The 18678-nt window shown below is 40.3% G+C and overlaps 1 protein-coding gene across 1 annotated transcript in view; it reads right to left on the bottom strand.

The window, feature by feature from the left end:
• PDGFC (platelet derived growth factor C) overlaps positions 1 to 5276 on the bottom strand; it is a 132711-nt gene extending 127435 nt beyond the window's left edge. Inside the window, exon 1 of the mRNA XM_031048849.2 lies at positions 4763 to 5276. Coding sequence (XP_030904709.2) covers positions 4763 to 4880 — 118 coding nt within the window. The 5' untranslated portion in view covers positions 4881 to 5276. The remainder of the gene's footprint in view (positions 1 to 4762) is intronic.
• Between the last annotated feature and the right edge of the window lie 13402 nt (positions 5277 to 18678).

The raw sequence follows: 18678 nt of genomic DNA, 5'->3' as shown, positions 1-18678 counted from the left end.
GTTTCTCCCTTAAATTCCACTAAAGATACTTAACAAAGATACAGGAAGGACTGGAAAGGATGGAAATGACTACATATTTGGGACAAGTAGCAAATGGTCTGTGCTTTTAAATCCCTTACTTTTGTCTACCAGAAGAAACTGAGGGAAGCAGCAGGACTAAGGAAAAGTCCCAAGCAGCACTCTGCTGAATGACAGCACACAATATGCCAGAAGTTAACTACAAAGGCAGAAAAAATAAATTTAAAACTTCCACTGCAATTTACTGCAGTGTTGAAGAGCTCCTCTAACTTGCCACAGGCTTTTGCTTAAAGTCGAAAGAGGATGTGGTGTAATTCTTCACTTTCCAAGAAAAGGGCCTTAAAACATTTCAAAACAAGCCTTGGACTAAACAGAAATAGATTAAACTTGAGAAAAATTGCACTGCTATCAAGTTTCCCTTTAGATGACACGTGCTAATATTTTATACTTCCTCATCTTCTCAAAATCAAGAAAATTGCTGCTGCTCAGCAGCAGTAAACTGTAGTGGCACTCAGTTCAAGAAGAGTCAGCGGAGGTGGTGTCTATTCCCACTGCTTTACAGTATGCTGGTTTACAAGAGATAATTTTGCAGTCAAATGACTGCACTCAAGCAAAAGTACCAACATTCCCATCTGCAAGAATTCAATGCAGTGCATCACTTGGACACCCACAGCTTCTTTCGATGTTCAGCTTGAGTCATATGACCTTAATCAGAAATTCTACTGTCCTCATCCCTGAATAATCTGGAAGCTCCCTCTGGAGATACATGAACCTGGAAATCCTCTTGGTGGCTGTGAGGAGGTGCTGAGGCCACACACACACCAACATGATGAGAGAAGCTTCCTCTGGCACTTCAGCTACTCCCTTCAGTTCCAGCTGTAGTCACCAACTTTTCCCAAGGATAGCCTGAGATACACAAGTAACTTAAAAGAAAGCTCTGTCAAAAAGCTACATCATCACCAGTAAATTACCTGTGCTACAGGTTTAACAGAAATCAAGTAAATACTTTCTTTTTCTAAAATTTACTTCAGCAACTCTATTTACTGCTGCTCATTTACACTTGAAGCTTCCTGCAGGAAAGTTAATCTCTCTCAACTGCTTGGTCCTAGTGAGTTGCTAACTGACCACAGTTTCTTGGCTTTCTGAAGCCATGCACTGCTCCATTTAAATGCACATGCCACATACACTATACACTTCATTGCACCCAAAAGTAGGGGGTTTTTTGCACTACTTTCTGTAAAGATATCCTCATCTTTCTCACAGAAATCAGAACAGCTGACAGCTTAGCAAAATTACTTTAAAAATTTATCACATCTTGTCCTAAGACAGCCAAGAAAACAGGACTTAGATTCTCTTGCCATTTCATGTTGTAATCAAATCTAAATTAAATTAATAATACCAAATAAGCAGGCTTGCTCAGACCACCAGTTATGTCATTAGAATCGTCATTCACAACACTCCATTGACCAGTACCTCCCTCGGAGATTTCCCAAGCTACAAAAACAGGATGAAGATATAAAAACAGCAGTCAAAAGTAGATTCAAAACCAGCAAGAACTGTAACAGAAAGAAGAAACAAGTAAATCATACAAGTAATCATATTCAATATGCAAGGGATACAGTTTTCTTCTCAAAAGATAACGGGTGATGATTTTTTTCTTGACACTACTTCAGTATGGAAAAATGTTAATAAATACATCAGACAGCCATAGGAGAACCAATAAAGCCACCTAAGTATGAAAAAACCTTCAAAGCATAATCTGCTTTTCAACATGACAAAGAATAGTGGAAACCAAATCTACTCAGATAAATGGGAGCCATCACTACACACACCATTTACTGCTACTTCAGCTTCCATGAATTGTTGCACAAATTTCTTTGATCCTCTAGATGAGTATTTACTCAGTTGAACAAAATAAAAACATTAATATGAATTTATCAAAGAAATCAGATAAAATCCCTTACTGTCAAGCAGAGTTACAAATATAACCTGTTCTTAAAGAAAATCTGAATGTAACAGAGGGCCAGTAAAAACAAGGAGGTAGTTTTAAGCAGTTTCAAATGGAGCTACACTGGCCCCACAACAACCATCACACTGAATTCCTAGAAGGTGGCAGCAAAATACTGTGCTCTAAGAACATCTAATTTACAGTTACAAAGAAATATTTACACTAGGAAACTGCCACCTAAGATGACACTCCATATACACCAGAAGCAAGAGAACTCCTTATGGCTACATCTACCAAATAAATTAAGTCAAACTGTAACTCTGAAGTTAATAATCACTTAGCTGATAAATAAATATCATTTATGGAGAAAAATTTCCCTAAGCACATGCTTACCCTTTGTAACACAAGCAGTCCCATCGATTTAATAACTGGTCATAGACACCTTCAGTATCACCTCGAAGCAACAGCTACAGCACCCACAGGGGCAGCTGGGTAACACTGTAATCCACTCTACGGCAAAACTTTTTGGCCATTTAGCAGTTTTACAAGTAGAGGACATAATTTTTATTTGTAGAAAGCGTGACTGAAAAATCTCCCTCTCTCCTGACCAAAGATTATTTGGCATGTGAACAGCAATAGCTCATTCTCATACTCTAGAGAATTTTAACCTGCCTCTAGCTAAAAGCTACACAATCTTTAGATTGCAGCAGAGTGTAAAAATCACCCTAATTAAATCAAGTAAGAACTGGTTTGACCAGTGTTACTGATCCCCCAAATAATTAAAATCAGTTAAGAAAAGTCAGGGGTTGGTACTTAGTTATACCTAAACTTGTGCTAATTTTTAAAGTAAGTTTTGCAATTGAACAACTAGAAAGCAAACATCATGTAAGCTATAAAAATCTCCTGGAGTGTTGTATGTGTAAACTACCACAGAACACATTTTCAGGGCATATTAGAAAATATAATTCTCCCGGCTTTGCATTTGTTCTAAGATGCAGTGACTCTATCTTGGAGCATGCCAAATTGCACTACAAACCATTTGAAGCCTGACCTAAGGCAGCTGTATTTCTGATATATGTGAATAGAATCTAGTCTGTGTTGTCACGTATACTTACTTACATCAGTTCTGCTTTTATTCCACACGATCTACCTTTTACACTGTTGTGCTTCCCATTGTTGGACCCTGGAGGCCCTTCAGGGCCCAGCTGCCTTATGCTGTAACAGACCCTGTAACAAATCTCCTAGGGCAGATTGACAGCATAGCAGGTTTCTTTCCAGTTCTGATGAAGTTAAAGCACAGCAATGGTGATCCTCTGTGTGTCAACTGGCTTCATATGCACTCCATGCAAATCTAACAGAAGGCACCATAACAGCATGAGACTTCAGTATATTAGTGCCAAGTCTGTTTTGTTTCAAACTGGTGCCCTAAAGCCTGTAACTGCCAGGTAAGCAGGGAAGGGGTAGAAAGTGAGTGATTTCTCATACAGAGCAGATAATTTCCTGTACTGCACACAAAGTCTGATTGGTTTCCTGTCAGAATAGCTGGGTCTCTGAGCCTTTTGATCACTTTCCTCTGGCCCTTCACAGTTGCTCTGATTAGAGATTGATCCCCATGCTGCTCTTTGATCAGCAGCTCTGGAAATCCGCAGGTGCCATATATCATCACATTAGCAAGCCACAGTAGTATTAATCTCCCTCTGCTAAATTTGCTAGTGCACTGCATATTCTACCCATTCGAAGTATTGGCAGTGGTCTCAAACTTTGCTTTCTATTAAAAGATATGACATAGAATACTTATATCTGGGGAGTCCCAAGTTCAAAGTTGAGAGAATTGAATTAGCCTCAAAACTGTTTCTGCTTTATTTCATTACAGTTCAGAGAGTTTTGAGAGCTCCCAGCTCGCCCTTTTGTGTTGGTTTGTGCCCAGGGAGAAAGCTTGCTCTAGGTGACATGCAAAGTACTTAATTTTTCAAACCACCCCTCCCCGTACATTAAGCAGCGGAGTTTCCATGAATGCATGCTAACGGCCTTAATTTTAGATATTCTACACTAAGTGTGGTTTCATGCAGTATATAACGTTTCAGTTTGTAAAATATTCTTTAAAATTACTTCATAATAGCAAATCAAGAGGAAAGGCGTTTAAAAATCTGAATAATGTAAATCATATGGAGTTCAGAGGCTAAGCAAATTACACACCCCGAAGCTGCCCTTGCTGTATGAAAGGAGCCATTCTCCAGCCCCGCACAGCCCCGGCCCAAGGGAACTTGCATTTGAGAGTTTTCTAAACATTTCAGGTACACTTGAAAGTTGAAAGTAATTCTCATTTCCTATGCGGGATTAACTCGTTTCCAGCCCGTACAAAATACCACTCATTCAAGCACAGACACAACTTCCCCCCCTCCCCTCCCCCCAACAGATAAGCATTTAGGGTACAAACGTGCGCGGGTTCTTGCTTTTTTTTTGGGGGGGGGGGGGGGGGGGGGGGGAAGCGACAGTAGGAGGTCATTTTGCACCTCCGACGGCAGAGAGAGGCTCCGAGCTCCACGCCGGCCGCGAACCGCTGCCCTTTTACCCACAGCACACCCCTGACGGCGGCGGGCGATCCCCCAGCTGCCGAGCCCCGGTCGCTCTGCCCGGCCCCTCAGTTCCCCCTCCCGCGGCCGCGCTCTCTCCCCGGAGCCCGGCAGCTCCGCAGCCCGGAGAGCTCCGCACTGCTCCGCTCCGTGCCGCCCGGGCGCCTGCCCCCGCCCTGCCCCGCGCTACCCGCCGGCAGCGGCGGGAGCTGCTGCTCCTTACCGTTCTGCTCCTTGGTGCCGGAGAAGGCGAACTTGCTGCTGAGGTCGGACTCCGCGGCGGCCCCCTGCCTCCGGCCTGCCAGGGCAGATGTCAGCAGGAGCAGCCCGAGGAGGAGCATTGGGCCGGCGGGGCGAGGGGCTCCGGCACTGCAGGCACTGGTGGCGCGGCACCGAGGCCCGAGCGTCTCTCAGCAGCGCCCGGCGCGGGCTGCGCCGCTGGGGAGAAGGCAGCACTGAGCCTGCTCTGGCAGCAGAGAATTGCAGGGTAGTTTCCACATAGTCCCATCCAAAACTTTTTCCTAGAGCCCTTTTCTGTGTCTCCAGGTTTTGTTTTTCTTTGGCTTTTTTTTTCTCTCTCTTAAAAAAAATAAAAAAATAAAGAAGGATCAAAGCAAAATCTGGACCCAGACCAGCTTCCCAAGGACTAAACAATCCGGGGCCGTGCCGGCCGGGAGCCGGGTCTGGTGCGGGTGCGGGGCGCGCAGAGGGGACGGCTGAGGCGGAAAGGAGCAGGGCCGGTGCTGCCGCGGAGGAGCGCGCACCTGTCAGCCGGCGGCGGGGCGAGGGAGGGCGCAGGGGAGAGGGGCGGGCCGGCCGTCGGGGCGGGCTGGCGGGAGGGCAGGCCGCGCTCCCACTGAAATACCTTCCGCGCCCGCCACTCGGGGTCTGTGCTGCCAAGCTGGGCCGCGCCGCTCGGGTCCACTCAGCCGCCAGCCATCCCCTCGCGGCGAGGGCGGCACCTGGCACGGCTGTTTACACCCATGGAAGTTGGTGGTGGGGCAGAAGAGGCGAGCGGGGTAGTCCACGGCCGCTGCCCCGTCTCTCACGACCAAATGGCGGTGCAGCAGGTGTTGGGGTGAGGGTACGCGAGTTGCCTCAGAGGTTCTTCCCCGCAGGGGACTGAGGCAGTTCGCGTACCGCCGCCCTAGCCCCCGGCTGCCTCACGAAGGGCCACCCCGCACACCCGGTGAGGAGCTGAGGTCACTGTGGTCCGGGGCCAACTTCTAGGTTTGGTAATGAGGGGGAGACGTGGTGCTGGCTTCCCGGTATTTGTTTTCTGGGTTGTTATCGTGGTAATTGGGTTTGTGCTTGACAATTTGATGCTTAGTTAAACATTTCATCTGCAGCATGACCTTGGTACTGGGGACTAAAACACGGGGAGGAGACAGTATAACAGCTCTGGATATAGGTTTTTGGCTACACTAAAATGAGACCTCTAGCATCTATATGAACAGACGGAAACACAAGTTCAACTTTTTATAACTGTCCCTCTGTTGCTGAAATGCTGTGCAGTGCTCAGTGAGGTGGTACCCATAAAGGAGGCACAGTTGGGTTTCTCTTTTCTGTTTCACCAGAAATTGCAACAAAATTTATGGAAAGGACTATAGCCCTGTTAATGCTGGTGAGGACTGAAAGGATAATTAAGATGGTACTGTGTTTGAGCTTCTCTGCTGGGGCTGGTGTTTCTAGATTACTTGGAAGAGGGTTTGAACCGTGACTACACGATGGGTCTGGGTAGCAAAACTAAGCACTAGATGCTAGATAGACCACCCTGTACACCCATTGTTGTACTCACTATCTGTGCAAGATACACAAGAAAAACTGAGCCTGCATTACTGGAGTCCTGAGCACATGCTATATAAAATTCTTATCCTTTGACCCAGCTCTTTCCATTATATAACTGAGCTGTTTCTTTGCTTCAGCCAAAGTAACCCTTGAGACAGTGATAAACATCCCCTCTGTTCCTAATAAGTGACATATTTCTAGTAGCAACTGAAAGCTGTCCAGCCAAGCTGGGCCGTCTTCTGAAAAGCAGACTTGGAACATACCACAAATAGCAACCCTTCCCTTACAGAGCATGAAGAAAGAAATGTACTGCACAAAGCAGACTATGTACTTTTATTATTGTTGCCATGTTTATTATTTTTCAGGTTTCACAGTTGTTATTTTTAAATAGAAATAAAAATAACATATACTGCTTTCCAGTACATGTTATTACTGATAGGAGCTGTGAAGGGTTTTAATCAAATAAATGCAGTACTGCACTGTAACTTAACCTTCACTATCTGAGATTTTATGGGATTATTTTGGGGAACTGATGACAACTTCCCTCTGAAAAAAAATGGACCTAATGTCTCTCTCACTGTGCACACGAAAAGTAAAGCATCTGATGTCTCCCATAGCTTTTAAAAATCTAGGCTTCATCAGACTAATGTTTCATCTGGAGGTGCTGGACCATGTCTAAAGAAGGGCAACAGAGCTGGTGAAGGGCCTAGAGCACATTTTATGAGAAGCAGATGAGGAGGAACTGGGGTTGTTTAGCCTAAAGAAAAGAAGGTCAGATAGCACTCTCTACCTGAAAGTAGGTTGTAGCGATGTAGTGGGTGTCAGTCTCTTCTCACGAATAGCAAGAGACAGGACAAGAAGAAATTACTTCAAGTTGTGCCAGGGGAGGTTTAGATTGGATATTAGGAAATGTTTCTTCATGTAGTCAGGCACTGGAACGGGCTGCCCAGGGAAGTTTTTGAGTTGCCATCCCTGGAGATATTTAAAAGACATGTAGATGTGGCACTTAGGGACATGGTTTAGTGGTGGACTTGGCAGTGGTAGGTTAGCAGTTGGACTGGATGGTCTTACAGGTCTTTTCCAGGCTAAATGATTCTATGACTCTATGATCCTTGCTTTCACTTTTCAAAGCAAAATGCAAGAACCCCCATAGTGGTTGAATGTAGAATAACAGTGCCAGGAGAGGAAGCTTTTATTCTAAACCTCTTGCAATTAAAGATCAGGATATATTTTTGGTCATTAAGGCTCTACTGCTTTTTAGAAATGCTTTTGTTGTTATTCCCATCCAAAATATTGTGTGCAGCAATCCCTATCCTTACAAGCATCCTGTCTTCTTTGAAAATTATGCTAAGCATTTATCACCAACTTTGCCTATTTTTGAATGGCTCTCCAGTTTCATCCAGATATATGTATGTGTTTAAATTAGGAAACAGGTAAATATAAATGACTTAACTTCTCTACCTATTCCTGTGTTATAGCCCTATCACATCCCTTCCCAGATAGGCATTTTGCTATATATTTAATGTGAATATCTCTGTACCTCTAGGCTTTTTGGAATCCTATCTATTTTCATTTTTACTTGGGATGGGACAGACAGAATATGACATTCCAGTGAAGGCCTAATCTTAACATATATAGTGAAGAGACAACATTTTATTGTCTTATATTGCCTTTTATTGTATTTCTTATGCATGCCTTTCTCTTTTTATTTGATCTACTTATTCAATGATCCACAGAAGTATTGCCATTTTTAAAATATTCTGAATGGTTAGATTACTGACAAACTAATGTCTGCGTGCTTCAGATCATTCCTGCTAGTGCACTTTGCACTTGCCAATACCAAATTTCACATGGGGCCGCAGTGTTAATGCCTCTTAAGTTTCTGGTGACTCTAGTGCCTGATACACATTTCTCTGGATGTTTTTAAGACTTGCCTGTATTTTGCTACCACAACATTCATATTCTTTTCTACATCCATAATAAATATTTTTAACTACACAAAGTTTTGTATTGCTGACTTTTCTCTGTGCTGAGAATTGCTCTTCAGTCTTCATCTTTTGTACCAGTCACCACACTATATCTCATCTCACAACTACTTCATTAACACTATATAGTCCTTTTGATGGTGTATCAAAGATGTTTTTTTCCAAAGGTTTTGTAATATAGTCTGTAATAAAGATGTGTATCATGTATTCTTTAATTTAAACATTGCAAGAAACTTTTCCATTAACTGCCATCTTCAAATAGTTTGAGATACAGACTTTGCTCTGTAGAATAGCCATGCTCATTTGACACATTTTCAGATCTGTTTATGGCTCTGTTTTTTTCATCATCTTCATTTAGAACTTTCTGAAGCAGTTTTTATTGTACTTGAATAAAATTTGAATTATCTGAAGTATCCCACAGGAATTTATTGTTACTGAGACCTAGCCACCAGAGAACACAGTGGAAATTTGGCCTGTTAGGACATCAGAGACTTCCTACTTTGGTGATATATAGCCTTTGTACTCCTGAACTATAAATGTCCTTGAAATGAAAATGCTTTCTCTGTGATTATTATTAACTTGAAATATATGTACGTATACAATTTACACAGACTCCTCTTACATGGACAGAAAGAATTCTCCTCACCAAAGTCAAAATAACATCAACAGAGCACTTGACAGAGTTGGACAGCTTACACACACTCTAAGCCCTAGTCCCTTCATCACTTTACAACAACAACAACTCCCCACAGTTACCTGTGGAAGTGGGCTCGGATTGGCAAGATGGATTGGTTTTCACAGACAGTCCTTTATGATTTGACCTGGCACTAAGAGGTCTTGACTGTCTTCAGGGGGCTGTAGATATCCCAAGCAAGTTCTGCAAGGAAGCATAATATTTCCTTTTCCTACATGATGTCTCCTCTCCTGGGGTGCAATGGGGTGAGGAATACAGTATTTTGGGGGAAAATACGAAAAGGCTGAGATATAAATCCATTTTTATTCATGATGGACAACCAAAGAGAAATGCTTCTGAAGATGTGTAGCTCCACAAAAGCAATTATTTCTGCCAGATTCATGTCTCACAAGAATTAGCAGTAGGCATTTATGGACCATTGCAAGATTAGGACCACTGTTAGGAGAAGATAGATTCCTTTCTCTCCTCATGGCTTGTTTCACTTCCTAGCATGAATGGGGGGAAAAAAAGGAATTGATACGTACTTTTATATTCTCATGTATTCTGAATGTACCTGTATAATCCTTGTGAGCTCATACTAAAGAAACAAAAGTGCTTTGCAAACCTTAGCATGTAATGTAAAACTAAAAAATATCTGCTCATCCTGATACTTGGGCAAATGTGCAAGGTGGTCTTGATATCAGTGTAGTGATGTGAATTAGTTGCTGGTATAACAGGGTTGAGGTTTAAATGCTTATGTTGACATTATGGAGTTATTTTTAACCGGGCAATGTCTTAACCAGTTATTAAGTATTATGTTTGCACAAAATCTTTATGGATAAGTGACCAATATCAAAACAGAAATTGCATTAGAAACATTGACTGTCTTTTAGAAAAGCATATTCAGCTCTCATGATCACCGAGCAATAGAAAAATAGGCATTTGTGCAAATAAAAATGATTCTTGTAATCTTACTAATGTGAAGAGGCTGCACATGGAATTGACCAGAAAATCATTCCTGCATTAGAAAGTACTCCTGTAAATGAGGTAGCACTAAATTTTAGTATTTCAGGTTTAACGTTCATTCCTACTGAATTTGTAAACAAGGTGAAGATCTGTGGTCCTGTTTCTATCTTACATTCAGAAATATAATGAAGAAAATGTCCCAAGAGGCTTCAGTTATGTTGATGCTTATACAGTGTGAACTGTGCAGACACAAGCAGACAAGAAGGTGCTCTGAACATGCTTTGGTCACTTGAATTACAACTCTAAATAAAACGCCGTTTCTGTTTTGCAAATCTAAAATGAGACTCGGTACTTATAAATACACCTGAAGATAAGCATTTGAATGCAGACTTCTAATCCTATTGATGTTGTTCTTCTCAACATTGCATAGCTTAAACGATAAGTTTTCAAATTGACTCAAACATTTGAGAACCTGCTGTACTTTTGTGTGATTTCTACTTAGAAGCATTGCTTTAGCACAGTCACATTTAATAATTCTAAGTATTTTGTCAACTACATACATGTACATAGTCCAAGCTACATGATAATGCAACTTGACTTTTAGGTAGGCTGTGAGAGCTATAACAGGAAGGAGGCCCACTAGAGGTCTCCCAAACTACTTAAAATAATGCTACTTGTGGCACCTAGTAGCTCACTGGGGTCTTGGTGAGCTTCCAAAGTTAATACGTAAAAAAGGAACATACCTAAATCATTTAGGCCCTGTAACATGTTTGCTAAACTTAGCGTGGACTACACATCTTGAAGTCGGTATTTCTCCATGGCATATGTAGAAGTGCTCTGGATACAGGTGTACTCTCTCAAGGCATTCACTTTGTTCTGTATTCATTCAGTGTAGAACACTCCTATAATCTCTAAGACTTACACTGCAGTTCAGATGCCCCTCAGTATTCAAATGTATGTGCTCTTAAGAACACACTTGAGTAGGTGCATGAAGGACTGTGCCCAGATGACAGGCTTGTTTGGTACGCATCAAATACCTTTTTTATGACTATGTGTGCAATGGTTTTGCTTCTGTCAGAAGCCAGATAAGCTTTCTGGCTGCTTTTTAACCAGAATGAAATCACCAATAATGTCTTCATTTCTATCAGTATGCATGAAATCTTGCAAGAGAACTATGAGATGACAATCAATGGCAAGAGATGTGCCGCAAAAAGTGTTCTTCTTATCCAGACTAAAACCCTAATATAAACATACCCACTGTCTTGTCTGCCACATCAGTTATGAGATTTTTCCTGGGTCTCTCTTATTTCAATCTATGGTGCGTACATCTACTTATTGACAAAATCTACCTGTGAATGAGGCATCTTCTCTACTCCACATCGCATGGAGCCAACTGGAGAGAATGTATGATAACAATTCAGCTGAATATAGGCTTGGCATCATCCACAGAAGCACACCAAAGTTTTATTCAGGCCATCTGGAGCATTCCCAGAGAAGAGACAAAGAGCTTCCAAGGAACCGATCTGTAAAATTTAAGACTTTACTGATCATGTGCAAATTGTAATTTTCCAAGTTTCTTGAATTTGAGGAATTTATGTAAAATAAAAAAGCAGCAGGCACATGTTCACCGTAATAGTTAATGTCACTTTCTAAAACCTGGAATCAGTAAAAATCTGGAAGAAAGCTTTAATATGGGGGGCATAGAAAATCATAAACACTGAGTCTCTCATCATTCACAGAACTATCTGAATCATTTTGGCAGAAATAAGGTTCAAGATGGAACTTGGAGGCTTTCATCCCATGCATTTTTCCAAAATCAGAAATAGGAAAACTCTTTGAAAATATAAAGTCAGCTTAGTAGACAGCAACAGTTCTAATATTTTTAGAAATCTTAAACAGATCTCATTTAAACCCTCAATTCATTAACATGTTTTAAAAGCAGGTATAGATTCTACAGGATTTTTTTTTTCATGAGAAAAAGTGTTATTGACAAGGGTTTGGGAACCTAATTCTACCAAATTCTTTCTGCCCATTCCTCTTCATAAATATAGGTAGAATTTCTGCAGATTATAAATATATTAGAATAATATGAGATAATGAAGAGCACTGCAGAAGAACATAGTCAAAAGCCTACTTTATTATTAATATTTCAAATCATATATTAGTTTTTATATCTAGAGATCCAGGTAATGCTGCAGCAAACTTAAAAAGGGACTCAAAGACTGCCAGTTGGACAGGAGTATAAAGAATGTACGAATGATAGATTATTCATACCAGTAAATTCTCATTGTTATTTCCTTGCCAATCCACTGAATGGAAATATACTACAAAGGAAAATAATTTTAAAGCTTTTTCCAGTAATTTTTCAAGCCTGTCCCACTATTAATCACTGGAGTTCACGTCATCCAGTTAAGAATGCACAATATTCCGAAGTATTGCCAACATTTTTCTTTATTGATCAAACACTGGCATCAAATCACAGCATTCAATTCCTCAATGCTGTGAAAAATATGAGAATTCAGCTTCACTACCATCTGGATCACAGATCATCCCATAAAATGTGCTCAGGTTGACAGTAGTTCTTTGAAGTACATATTTCATATTATGTTTCTGATACTGTTATGTGTTGTGCCCTGTCACAACCTATTTTGAAAAGAATGCCACTCTGTTAATGTTTGAATTTATAAAAAATACCATGTTCTTTTTAGACAATAATCTATATCTAGTTAGGTATTTAGAGTGGATATGTAGACATAAACAATGATATTGTCGTTCCCCAGTGCTCCCTCAGCATTCTGGTCACTGCCAACAGTCTTCAACTTAACCAGGAGCTGAAAGTGCTGGAAAGAGCAGCCTTCCAGTATCTGAAGGGGGGCTAAAAGGATGCTGGGAAGGGACTCCTCGTTAGGGACTGTAGTGACAGGACAATGGGCAATGGGTTCAAACTTAAACAGGAAGTTTAGATTGGATAAAAGGAAGAAATTCTTTACTGTGAGCATGCTGAGGCACTGGAATGGGTTGCCCAAGGAAGCTGTGAATGCTCCATCCCTGGCAATGTTCAAGGCCAGGATGGACAGAGTCTTGGATGACATGGTCTTTTCGGGTGCAACTCAGCACCTCACAGGATTAGGCTCCCTTTCAGAAAGCACATCAGCAATGCCCAGAATGAACTGTGTGAATAGGGGTGGATCTGAATAAGCCCTTAATCAATGCAAAATATGAATGTTATTACAAGGACATGTTTTGAAAGTGTAAACCAGTTTTGAGATGATAGTTCTTAATCTACACAAAGGGTGCTAATCTAAATGGATTTCTAGGATCACATTCGTAATCCTGCCCACTACATTATTGGATGAGAGCCTAAAACTCTTCTGCATGAGGAGTGCTATCACACACATAGAATGTGTAAGCCTGTTCATGCCTAAATAAAGCAAATATGACTTGATCCTCTGTAGCTCAGCACATTTCAGTCCTGTGAACCACTGAACTGAGAAATATTAATTCCATTATATTCATTATAAATTTTTTTTAAAAAAGCTAATAAAGAGTGCTCAGGCCTTTATGTAAATGCAAATTAATGAGAAAGTTCAACAGTTCTTTGCATTCAATTCAACTGTCCTGTTTACAGCTGATGAATGAATTTTGATCTTTTTGGATGAAGGATATACTGACAGCTCTGTTTTCAGTGACACACCTGGCCATGATCAAGCAGATCATCCTGAGAGCTGGGTAAAGCTATAGACACTGAGCTACTGCCTTTTTTGTGGTCTAGTTTGTATCTCCCTCTTCAGTATTCAGGAGATATTCTTTGTCACCCATCTTCTTAACTTTATGCCTGTGTACTTATTATTGCCTACAATGACATTTGTTATATAACCCCATTTGTTATGTTTCATATATTTCAAGAAGAAAAGTTTTGTGTGTGGGTTAAGTTTTAATAAGTGACTATAGTGATAGTTTTTCCATGAGTGTCTTATATCTTACGAAAGCAGTAGGCATTTTACTTTGATAAAAGCAACAGAGGACAGTCGACTATCCATTTTATTCTAGGGTATATGCTGTAGTGCAGCAGAATTCTGCTGACAAATAGAGAAATCACTGCTGGTTTTGTAGTAGAGACTATTATTTTGAGACCAGTTATTATTTTAAGGTAATAATTTCTTCCACCAGTTTCATAGGCACGGATCATATTTATTCTGCCAGCGCTATTAGATGCTCATATTTATGAGAGAGCTGTTCATGAGAGCAATTCAACCAAATTAGGACTACTTTAGCCACTGAAAGATCATTTAGTCATCATGCTCTTTTATTCTGCAAACCATGGGCAGTCAAACATCCATGTACTACAAGCACCCAGATGTTGTACTTTTAACACCTGCAATTTTAGTTGAGATTAATATATGACTTTAAGAAATTTAGAGAGATTAATGCTAATTGAATAGATAAGAAGAATGTTATTCATTGCACAGACTAATTCAAAACTGCTAATCCAGTTATCAGACTGAAGTCAGATTTGTTGTATCAGTTCTTATGTGAATATTATCGTATTAAGAATAGCTGCTTCATGTTGAAACAGTGGAAAATTCTAAATGCTTTTTGAAAACCTGTTCCATTTCTTTTTCCAAGGTTGTTAGTTTTGATTTGTAGGGGTTTTATCTAATACTAAGTGCATTTCTTTTGCAGGACAAAGTGCATTAATAACTTAGGGCAGTATTATGAGTTATTTTAGGTAAATCTGCTCATGCAATAATGTTTACAGATGCTAAGTAATACTATTTTCATTTTCAAGGTTATTAAATCAGGTTCTAACTTGTAATGACACCATACAAACAAAATAAGCAATATAATAAACTATATAATATTTTGGAAATTAATAAGCTTGGGAATCTGTCAGGTATTCAGTGTATAAAATAAACATTCATGCCTCACTTTGCAGATGTGAACTTGTTCATTTTAATATATAGCAGGTTGCAACATCCAGAAAGAAACAAAAAACCTTCCAGCAGCACATTTCCTTTTCTGTAGTCACTCATCATTCATCCCTGCTATATCAGGGACAGAAAGTGAAGTGTAAGAACCACCATGTGACATCTAACATTGATGCACTAAGAACTGCTGAAACAGCTGCAAAAATGAAAGCAGAATGGAAAATTTCACTCCAGAGAAATCACTATGGGGATTAACCAAGGGCTAACTTATTGCATGCAAAGTTGTGCTAGCATCCCATGCTACTTTTAGGATGTCAGCTTGTGTATCTTTGCTGTATTCTGCCTTCAGGAGCTATCAGTCCTTCAGCTAGAGTTTTTTCATCTGGCCCAGTTCAACTTAAAACCAACCTAATCATATGCCTCCCCACAACAGGCTCCTCTGGAACCTTGGTTTGAAGATTACAATGATAATGCCATTGTGGGGCAGTCCCCAGTCCTACATGGTACATGGCAGCACTGTGTGGGAGGTAACAGCTTGTTTGGAACAAATTTCATCAACATGGGATTTTGAAGCATCATGCTAATAAATTATCTAAACTTCTAGGAACAACAGAATTGCGTCCACCCAGCATTTCGCTTGAGATCGAGACTGTTCATCCGGGGAAGAGTGCTGTGCGTGTAGGGCTCTACCTGTCAGTCTGTGTGTCTTATTTCTTTGGCTCTGGCTTAGGTTTTCCTACACAGTGCTCCATTAAAAGGATTTTAGAATCATACATTTTGTCCATTCAATGTAACTTTAGTTTATTGTCATCAAAATTATGCAAAATGCTTCAATTTCAGCCTATTAAATTCTCCTGATATTCATGTCAGCTGAAAAATAAATGCTTCTGCAACTATGGAGAAGTCTGTGTTAATGCAGCATCTCCTATGGAGATTACATACAAGCAGGTCTTACTGACTTGCACCCAATCCAAGAAATTTATCCCAAGGGAATTTCAATATTTTTGTTAATTTTTGGTAAAGCTCGGACTAACAGAGGAGTTTTGAAAAACTGGGAAAGGCAAGTGATAAATTAATAACTTAATGGAGAACTAAAGGTGGTTATATTTCCGTCCATTAGTTGCAATCATGCAGCACAGTTTATGGCAGATAGAATTGGGCTTCTTTTTCTTTTTTTTTTACTTGAAATTACACAGTTACTAAAAGTGATAGTGTAAATATTACGTAATATGTAAACTAATGCAGAATGCCTCATAGAAGTGTGAGTGTATGATGTGGTACAACATAGCATGTTGATTAAAAGACTGGAATGTAACATCAACAAGGAATGGAAGGTAGAGCTGTTCGGAGCCTTAGGGGCTGAAGGCAAGAACAGTATCTTAGAATAAGTGCTCAGTTTCATGATTCAGCAGATGTATAAGAACCCTGAGGAACAGTACTGCATGATGCCATTTAAAATCTGACCTTTGAAAGAGTCAGAGAGTAATCTTGCTGACACTACTAAAAAGCTAGTATTGATTTATTTACAGCTGTGAAATGAAGACAGGATGTGTCCCAGTGCACATTTACAAACAGAAAATAATATGAACTTGGAATGGGGAGGGCTTCTATCCAACCAGCTGGCAAATTTTAATTAATTAGAATCACAATAGCCATCCAAACTAGGAGAATGAAGCTTCCTACTAAAGGTCTACTCAGCAAAAGAGTGTCCTAAGGGACAGCTGCCTCACCAGCTAATAGAAGGCTTATTATGATGAACCACCTCTGTTATCCTACACACTCAATGAAATTCTTCAGAACTGAGTTTGGCTGTATGGCTGACTGTAGTGCTATAAATCTTGCTACTTTGGACTCAAAGAGTGAGTGGACAATTAACAAATTTGGTGTCCTTTCTCACAATACCTGGCAGCCCTTTAATTCAGAATACAGACTTGAGTTCACCTCTCAAGACCACCTTGATGAGGAAAAAAACTCCTTTGCCAAAAAAGCCTTGCCTAGTATTTAAAGCTCTATAGAAGAAGGCATAGATGAAAACTCCATAAGGCTGAGAAACACAGTGAACCTGGATCTCCATGTAGTAACCATTGAGTTAATGAGTAGAAAGCAGAGGCAACTGCTCTTCCGTCTATCATTTAAATGTATGTGCAGTTAAAACAGAGAGATTCTAGGCCCCAATAAGACTTCCTTTTTATTTTCAGCTGTAAACACACCTATCTGGCATACTATGTGCAGGCAGAGAGGAAGTCATATGTGACTGTGGATTTACCTTCTAGCTATCTATGGCAATTTATTTCTCAAAACGTGCAGTGTTGAGAATCCAAATTCTATATGCCATTCTTCTTATGTATCATTCAGGGGAGCCTTTGAACTTAACTCTAGTCTGTAAAGACCACCAGATGACAGAACATTTAAATAAGATACTGCAATACTCAATTCTGTTATGGATCTTCTCCTAAAAATAACACTTTCTCAGATTAGCAGGCCATTTTAAGTTACATCACAATGTGACCATGAAGATCAAGCATCATCTACTTATTAAAGCTGACATCCAAAGGCTTTTCTAAAAATAAGCTCCCCCTTTGTAGAGAGGATTTCTCAATCACCTTAATCTTTTGTGGTATTTGGGGATAAAAAGACTCTCCAGTGACTGGAAAATGTCTGGAAAATTGAAAAAAGGAGTCATATATACATGATTCATGAATTGGCTGTTCATTCAGGATATTATCGTATCATACTTTCTAGCTGAGGGCTGAAGGACTCTTCAGGCACTGCATCATTCAAGTTGGAGGCTCTTTGTCTCCATATGTAAGATCCCTCCCTGATATAGCAGGTGTCCTCCTACCATGTGAATCACTCATAAAGGATGTGCCTGGCTGGCCTGCCCTGTAGAGAGCCCCCTCTACTGCTGGCTTAGTGGTTTGAGTATGTAGCAAACAGAACATCTTGGTTTAATTATCTTCTCAAGCTGATGGTGGCCTTATCACATCTCCTCTTCTGAAAGGCTTCTTGCTTCTGAAAGGTTTCTTGCTCATAGCAAGAAACGTTCCCTACATGACCTCTTAAAGCTGTATCAGTGTTTAGGAGCAAATCCCAGTTTCACTGGAGGACAGGAAGAAAGCACTGGCTCCTTCAGTCTAGTTAACATTGCTTATTGTGGACAAGGGAGTATTAAACCCCTACTTGCATATCTCTTGCTAGAGGTTAATGAAAACTAAAAGCATCAAACCAGGATTTTCCAACTCTCCCTTCAGTGCCCTAAGAAGTAGATAGTAGAATCATGTTCCTGTTTTGTTTGGTTGGTTCGTTGGTTGTTTTCTCTAAAGTAATCTTGCATCCTTTTCATATTTACAAGTATTTAACGGGAAAGGCTTTGGATGTTTCAGTAGTTTCTATGGCTTCTTATTGGCAAGGACTCATATTGTAAGTGTAGACTGGGAATTCTCTAAAGCCATCGTATGTCCTGGGTCCTTTCCAGTTTTCCTGGAGAAACACTTAGTCTGACTGTTCTCCTGGGAGCCCAGCAATCTCTGCAGTCCATTGTGGTTCTGTATAGAAACAGTGCCTTAGGCATCTGAAGCATTTTAAAGGCTCATAAAAAGAGACAGTAGTAAGTTTAGGTGCTGCCAGTGCCTAGATTAAAGCTAGATGGTTTTGTCTTCTTCAGTTGTAGTATTAGGCAGTGTCATGAGTCATAGTATTGGGCAGAGGCAGAGTAAAGCATGCTTAATTCATCATTCAGACTGATGAGTATTTAATTAGCTTAATTATGTTTACAAAACTGGGAAAATAACTTTGTTGT

The sequence above is a fragment of the Melopsittacus undulatus genome, chromosome 7, assembly GCF_012275295.1.
Source record: "Melopsittacus undulatus isolate bMelUnd1 chromosome 7, bMelUnd1.mat.Z, whole genome shotgun sequence".
Lineage (NCBI taxonomy): Eukaryota > Metazoa > Chordata > Aves > Psittaciformes > Psittaculidae > Melopsittacus > Melopsittacus undulatus.
Note: the sequence above shows the minus strand (reverse complement) of the source record. Positions and strands in the feature narration are given on the sequence as shown.